This window comes from Pistacia vera, unplaced genomic scaffold, assembly GCF_008641045.1.
Source record: "Pistacia vera cultivar Batoury unplaced genomic scaffold, PisVer_v2 Contig843, whole genome shotgun sequence".
Taxonomy (NCBI): Eukaryota; Viridiplantae; Streptophyta; class Magnoliopsida; order Sapindales; family Anacardiaceae; genus Pistacia; species Pistacia vera.
In genome coordinates, this window is record NW_022196716.1 from 154,028 (window position 1) to 162,180 (window position 8,153).

Consider the following 8,153-nt stretch of genomic DNA (forward strand, 5'->3'; position numbering starts at 1 on the left):
TTCACCCAGTTTAGAAGTTGTAAACACTTCATCTTGAGCATCAAAATCATTTTCATTTTGCTCGAGCTACAGTATCTTTAACAAATTACCCAGTTTATATCCTCCCAATCTCCTTAAATTACACAGCAGATAGTTACAAAATTCAATTCTATCTTCAAAACAACAAAGAACTCTGCAACCCATTACTATACTACTCTCACAGTTACCGTTACAAACGAACGAGAAGTATTCATGTATTGAATAAAGGCAGCTAACACGTTCACTGGGTTGTTTGAGACAACCAGAAAATGGAGAAATACCTGAGAGCCCAGATGAACAACGCTTTGAAGAGGATCCTGTGACTGGGAGTGACCTATCAACTAAAGCAGAAAGAAAGAGAGAAAGAGAGCTCGAGCTTGGGTTGATAACCTACTAGTACGGAAGTGTTTGAAACTATGCGTTGAGAGCATTTCCGATGAAACAACTTTATTATAAGTTGATAATAAAGGTCGGTGTTAATGTTCACGTTATTTCTGTGAAATATTTTTTAGTATAATTCAAGCATTTGTTTCAGAAACTGGGAGATTATCTCAAAGCTCTCAAAGTCTTCAAAAGATACACAAATTACTGAGAAGCATTCTTGATTCTTGTATTTGCATACTGATGTACCTTGCCAAATCCAACAACAAATATTATATGATGTTAGATGGCATAGATATCTGATATATTTGGATCATACGATCAGAATAAGCAGCTAATCTAAAATGAAAATGATTTAAGAATGAAGAAGAATCATTTGTTTTTAGAAACTGGTGAAATTATTTTCATAGTTCTAAAGTCTTCAAACCATATACACATTGATGATTGTTCTTAGCATACTTATGCAGCTTTCCAAATTCAAAACTCAAGAGTTTGGATCCCTCCTTACCTAGATTTTCCTCTAGAAGAATAGACTATGTAAAGATTCTAAGTTCTCAAGCTGTAATGAACTCAACTGGCAGAGGTCCAGGTTCAAATGCGAATGCAAGAGGGTTGTAACCAGAACCTTTCACACATCCATGTTCAGTTATCGAAACAGAAAGGAACTCGTATCATTAATTTGTACAAAATGTTTTGTACAGAAGTATAATATTATTCTTATTGAGTAAGATGACAGGGTCGTTATGCAAAGAAAGATTGACAGATTTAGAGTTAAAATTAAGAGGACAATTTTCCAGCAGTACTATTCTTACAAAGATGCATTCTCAGTGTTCTGAGCAAGTTATACGAGTCAATAACTTTTGATCAATGAAAGGAAAAAGAAAAAACAAAACATACTATGATCAGATTGCTCTTGGAGGTTTCTCCAACAATGCTGAAAGGTAGACTTCATCCTTGGATTTAGGAGCAATAGCCCACTTGTGTTTCTTGTATCTAAACTGAAGAAACATATACATATAATCATCCAGATCCTTTCTAGTGCAAAAGAACCTGTCTATCCATAACAATCCTCCTGGCCTTAATATTCGGTCCCAATCGAATAGGATGTAATCCATTAACAATAAATCAATCCAGCCATCCATGAATCCAGTTGTATGAATTAAGTCCATTGTGTTGTCGAAGAATGGAAGGCGTTGATTCAATGTTGCATAAAGAGGAATCAAACCTCTAAGTGCAATCATCTCGCTGAATGGAGCCCCAAGGTTCAAGGCAGTTGAGACAATTGTTACATTTTTTTCTCTCATCCTGGCAGCGAAAGTCCCTGTGCCAACACCGAAGTCCAGACCAATTCTTATCTCCCCAGGCTTGACTCCCAAAACATCGCTGATCAGGAAATCTACAGGAAGTGAGCTGTTGTTGACCCATTTAAGCTTCTCCTTGTCCATTTCAAAGCATCCTGTACACTTTGAATAACCCCGTTTAGGATTCTTGCTTGACAAACACTCAAAGTTCCTGCACTGATAATTGCTCCACCTTACATTTCTACCATCTGGCAGTTTCCATAGAGATTCATTGATGGGATATGGCTTTTGGTAGACCTTAGAAGCCCTTGTCAAGCACCGTCTTCGAGGCAAAGGATCACATCCATTAACCATGAGCTTTTGAGCAACGTTCCAATCATCTTTACAATAAGATCCAATGTCATAATCCATGTATTCTTCCAATTCTTTCTTCATCAATACACACACATGGCCGATTGTGTTGTGTATCCTCTCTGTTCCATATATATTAACCTTCCCAACTCTGTTTTCTTTCGGGGTTATATACTTCCGAATCTCCTCTATCACAAAAGTATTAATCAAAGGCTCCTCTTTCATTGTTGAGTTTCTAATCCCTTCAGCCTTAGGTAGCCGAATCTGTCTAAGAGAAATATGAGCAGCATAAAGAGGCCTAATCACTTCCTCCTCCAAAAACTTCTTGTACACCAATTTGGTAACACTCGTTTTAGCCAAATCTTTTTCCTTCTCCATTTGTTGCACAGTTTTTTCAAGCTTAACTTGCAGGCTTTCCATCCGATTTAGTACTTCCCCAAATCTATCATTCAATGCCCTAATATCAAACCCACCATATACCTCCGTGGCACCATAAAAATGGCGGCATATATCTTCATTGTGCATGAAAAATCCAGCTGAGTAAAACTTGAAGAGACTCGATAGGCTTACAATTATAACAAGAGCTCCAAGCACAATCTGAAGCCAACCCATTATTCTTCCCAATCTACATTTTGGAAAGCACGATCTCCCCATCTTTGCTACTCTTTTTGGTAGATGCTGCTTTTTTCTCTTCTTCTTCTCAGAGTTTCAACCTAATCAAAGATCAATTTTGAAGCAGAAAAATACGAAGATAGCTAAAATTCTATCATAAAATCCGAGTACATGCATCCAAACCACAAAAATGAAAACAAAAACAGATAAAAGAAACAATATATGTAAAGGCTAAGATTCACCTACACATCATGAAAATAGAAAGAAAGAACAACACTAAAAAATTCGAGCCTTTAATTGATCATTAGGGACTTTATGAACACTCATTTGAATAACAACATTACCAACTTGCAAAAACAATAATTCCATTATCAATTTTCAATCATTTTCTCACCAAACAAACAGACGAAACAAAGCTGAACATAAACAAAATCTACAAAATTCATAAAAGCAAAGCCTCATAATCTAAATTTGAAACATACCCAGATAAGAATCAGCCAAAATAAATGAAAAAACAAATCTGGATCGCTCTTCCAGTGCAAATTCAACCACTTTAACAAAACTATATCACCCCAAAAAACCTTCACAAATCTTATAAAATAATCCTCCTTAGTGTCACCTAAACTTCAAAAAGACTCCAACATTTCACTCGAATACGGAACTAAATCCAGCTGTAGCACCGTAAAGCTCAAGCTTTTCTGCGCTTACTACCTCTAAACTGAGTAAAGTTTATGTTTTATTAAGTATTGAGCTTGCTTGTTGATCAAGTGGCTTTAAATTTGCACGAATCTCGTGAAAAAAGAAAAAAAAACTTGGAGAAGATCAAGTTGTAAATTTAAATATTAAAATCAACTCTTTTTTTAAATGAGAATATTGAAGCGTTGACTGTTTGAGAAATGCGCTGAGTTTTTTTTTCTGAAGCTGGCTCAGTTGGGCCGGCGGCAAGGGCGAAACTGTGTCATTTTCGACCGTTGAAAGATGGTTTTTCTTCATTTTCCTGAAATTATATAGAAAATTATTGGACGCTGTGTCACTTCTTGTTTCACAATATTCACGACATACGACATGTCGATTTAACAAAAGCCTATCATGTTTCGAGTTCAAAGGCATAGACGAAGAAAAAATTGAAAAAAATTTAAGATTTGGCGTAATTTATTTACCCACCCAAAGACTTTGAGAAAAACAATTGCCCACCCATCATTAAGATACCTTTATTAACTTTAATTGAAGAATGATAGGATGGTAAATTCACTAGAAGCTCTAGAATCAACTATTTAAAAATTTCTTTCTCGGTTCGTGGAACGTGTAGCAAAGTTTCCCAAGGATAAAATTCTTTTTGCTTCTCCAAATCCAAACCCTATTCTATCGTGAATTTCTTTAAATCCGTTTTTTTCGATGATACTAATTCAATGATCTCCAACCAAAACCTGACTTTGAATCCTCCAACACCAAATTTCTACCAGATGAACAAAACCCTGATCCCAACACTCCTCCAAACTCCAGCCTAGCAATCTATAGGAGTTCGGGGTAAGTCTAAGAAAGTAACTTGAGGTGTCTCAAGGATCCACTAAGGGTAGTCGATACCGGCATTGACGAGTTTGGAAACACTATTTTGAAAAGGACCACCTAGATCATCGAGACATTAAGGATGTTATCCAAGCGAGTGATCACGAATCCCATTCATTCTATAATAATACTAATCAGAATAATAATGGTGGTAATGAAAACCGTATAGTCATTTTAATGCTCACGTTCATGCGATTTAATTAAGGAGATATAAATAGGTATTGTGAGGAAGTTGATGATTTAGATCATTATAATAAGTGGGAATCTAGGATTGTTTTGGATACGATGAATGAGGGAAATTGAGATCATGTTTGGAAAAAATGGTGCTTGGTTGGGATGAGATTGAGGATCTTAGCAGCATTGATGAGACAAAAGCGACTCATGCTGGGAGCCCAAATAGAACTGACTTGAGGAAGCTACTGCAGGTTGCAAAAGAAGAGGAAGACTTGAGTTCGGATATTGAAGATGAGGACGATCCAGTTAAAGCACGATACACCATGAATCTTAAGTTCTTAAATTCTTAGAATTGACTGCACTATGCTCCTTTTTACCTCCATATTAGGACAAGGAAGACTTGAGTAGGGATATTGAGGATGAGGACAAGAGAGAAATTTTAAAGTTGTTGATTTTTCGGCTTCCACCAAATTAATGATCCTGTCTTTCTTTAGTTGAAGTTAATAGATGGATTATAACAATGGGTGGAAAATTGTTTTTTTCCAAAGTTTTTGGGTGACAAAAGGTTTTACACCAAACCTTGGGTGGAAAATTGTGATTATGTCTAAAAAAACAATTGTAATTTTATTGTTAATCTTTCTCAAGCGTTCGTTAATGGAAAAGTTTGGCCCTTTAGAGTATACCCTTTGTCATCCAGCGTTGTAGCATGTCCAAATGTTTAAGTTATTCACCTACAAAGTGGTAATATTGTGATATAATATAGTCCACGGGCAATGCTAGAGGTACAAAGAATTTTACAAAGATTTCTTGTACAAATTGATATAGTAAGAAATGAATAAAAAAGTGAATATGATAAATTTGACTTTTTACATTCACTCTTCCATTCATTTTTTACCACATCACTTTGTACAAGAAATCTTTATAAATTTCTTTGTACCTCTAACATTACTGTATAGTCCACATATGCCGTGATGTTATTTAAAAGAAGATTGCAAAAGTTTTATATTGAAATTCAAACCAAGTGATCGATCAAGGAAATGTAATGTTCAGTTATACACTGTTAAAACAAATTAAAAAACTAGAACACAAGATGTGTCTCTGAAGCACTTTCAGAGGACATCAGCACACAAGACAGACTAAAATTCACTCCAAAATATATTTCTAATTAAGCAAAACACTACCTATCAATCCCCTTCACTGATGTCCTGAGTCTCAATAAACATATCTTCTTTCCCACAAGGAATTTAACTTCACCACTGCATACCTGAAATGCACCTCCAGTGCAATGGAGATTGATAGAATATTGCAATTACAATATTATACAGGAGCACACGTCAACCAAACAAAGAAGTTGCACAAGCAAAACCACATAATTCTTCATCTACTAGTCATGTAACAAATTAGCTTAAAAGTTTACACATTCTAAATATGAACTAAAGTATACAATCAAATGCAAATTGGAAAGTGATGAAAACAGTGTTGCTCTGCAGAACCAACTGAAGTAATTCAACATTGTTCAATAAACAACAATGCTGAAATGTAATAATCACCTATAAGAGATCATACAATTGTTTTAGGTTTGGAAAGTTGACATGCTACGGTTTGCTGGAAGAAACACAAATATTCATATCCAGAGCCTGAAAGCCTTCCTTCCTTTGATAGATATTCATCAATTCAGGAACCTTGTCCAAGTATTTTGTCACAAACCTATCCAAGAATACCTTCTCAACAGGTTTTACACATGCACATAGGCTCAACTTTTTCTTCACCAACCCCTGCGATTGCAAAACTTTAATTACCAAACACCTAGGGATTACCCTCTTTTCCAAATTCATAAGGAAAACGTTTGGAAACAAGGCAATATCTGTGGACTGCCAACCCATCTTGTTCACAAGAAAATCCATTCCATTCATTATTTTGCTTTGAGAGGCATTCATACAAATGGGGTATTTTCTTAACACCAACATAATGTCCTTATCAGACCACCCCCACCCCCTGAAAAGGTCAAATTTTTGTTCCAAAGTTGATTCAGTCATTGAGACAAACACCTTCATTGCATGAATGAACCCACATTTCCGAGGATCAAAACCCATTTCAATAACCTTCTTGACATTTTTGTCGAAGTTCTCACGTTTTTGGAGGACTATAGGCGCATAACATGTTAAAACAAGTGCAATAAATGGCTCAGGCATTCCAAGTTCTTTCAGGACTGCAAGTTTTGGAGACACATTCTTTGCCAAGTCAAACGTAAAGAGCCATGATGTGTTTCTAAACGATTTAATAATATTAGCATCAGAGAGTGGCACACTTTTGAGGAATTTAAAGTTAGGAATGAGTAGGTTCTCCAAACTGTGACCCAATATAGCAGGAGTTGAAGAGCAAACACTCGCAAGCTCAGCATTTGTGATCCCCAAAGATTTGAAAAACTCAAATTTAGGCAAAATTGACCTCTCAGGATTGGCTAAAAGTAAATTAGGGCGCATTCTAACAATTTTGGTTATATGGGCAGTCGTAAATCCACTGTTTCTTAGAACTTTCAGGACCGAATCTGGTTTTTCAGCAGATTGAAGCTTGATTCTTTTGGAGACAGATTTTGCTATTTCTGGGGACAACCCACATGAGTTTATGAGGTATGACACAGTACATAAGTAATCCTCTCTAACTTGTTCGATTTTGGTGGAGAATGATCTAATGCTAGTGGGAAACAAACTCAAACACAAATCCGCATGATTAGTGCCTAAATTTTGCACGACACACCTGTAAATATTAGGTAAAACTTGCGCATATACTAGCCTTCTACCACACATCGTAATCGGTGAAAAGTACGAAGGTTTTCTTCAGTATGTAGATTTAACTCACCAGCTTGTAGAAGAGAAGAAGAAGACACTTCCGCTAACAGGTATTAGAAGCAAATGAACATGAAAAATTCGTGCTATTTGTAGATGCATCTGGGAATTTACGCAGAAGTACTTCTCAGTGGCAATTAAACAAACAACTCCAATTTGGGACCAGTTGAAATTGCAGTCTTTTGCAGCACAAACGAAACATGGCCAAATCAAATACAAATGAAGCAAAAAAGAAAAAAGAAAAAGGAAAGTACTCACGAATTATTTCAAATTTTCAGCTTGAACTGGGCATTTGATTGCAGCACAGATTCTTATAAACTTCTTCTAGGGTTTTCACTTATCAAATTCTCATCTTGTGTTATTGCTCTCCGTCATGAGACAAAACGGACCGTCTATTCAAGTTGAAATTTAACTCATTTAATTAAGAGAGAATGACAATTTCCCACCCAAGGTTTGGCACAGTCTTTCCCACCCAAAGACTTTGAGAAGAGCAATTTCCCACCCAAGTTTTATAGGTTGTGTTTGTTTTATTATTTTAAGTAGTATTTTTTGAAAAATTGGCTCCGTTTGGTTCACTTTTTTGCATTTTTTAGAATTTTTTTTTGAAAAAAAATTAAAAAAGGTTGAATCGGACGAGTATTACGATGTAGGATTTAGAAATTAATAAAAATACCCCTTATGTTTGTTTAGTTACTAAACACTCCTATAATAAAAACTTTGAAAGTTAATAAAAACACCCACAACCCACCCATTGAATAATCAACGTCGGCTACCACCGTCGAAGGGTGGTCGGAGTCACCATATCGACGCATGACCGACTGGATCTTGCCGGTCGTACGCCGATATGGCCTTTGCTAGCCAGATCCACGGTGGATCTGGCTGGCAAAGGCCAGATCTATGGCTA

General features: G+C 36.1%; 1 protein-coding gene across 5 annotated transcripts; it reads right to left on the reverse strand.

The window, feature by feature from the left end:
• Positions 1-1,097: 1,097 nt before the first annotated feature.
• Positions 1,098-7,621, reverse strand: LOC116118437 (transcription termination factor MTERF15, mitochondrial-like). 5 transcript variants are annotated; one of them, XM_031404431.1, is made up of 2 exons: positions 7,508-7,621; positions 1,098-2,764 (listed from the first exon to the last, which is right to left on the reverse strand). In XM_031404431.1, the coding sequence occupies exon 2, from the start codon at positions 2,703-2,705 to the stop codon at positions 1,302-1,304; it is 1,404 nt and encodes a 467-aa protein (XP_031260291.1). In that variant the 5' UTR covers positions 2,706-2,764; positions 7,508-7,621; the 3' UTR covers positions 1,098-1,301. The 5 variants fall into 5 exon arrangements, 3 of the variants coding, with proteins under 3 accessions (XP_031260291.1, XP_031260290.1, XP_031260292.1); XM_031404430.1 differs by lacking the exon at positions 7,508-7,621 and adding an exon at positions 3,146-3,348; XR_004126152.1 differs by lacking the exon at positions 1,098-2,764 and adding an exon at positions 5,440-5,667.
• Between the last annotated feature and the right edge of the window lie 532 nt (positions 7,622-8,153).

Bases quoted from the DNA above. Each gene is read 5' to 3' on its own strand.
- LOC116118437 (XM_031404431.1), bottom strand. From the start codon at position 2,705: ATGGGGAGATCGTGCTTTCCAAAATGTAGATTGGGAAGAATAATGGGT.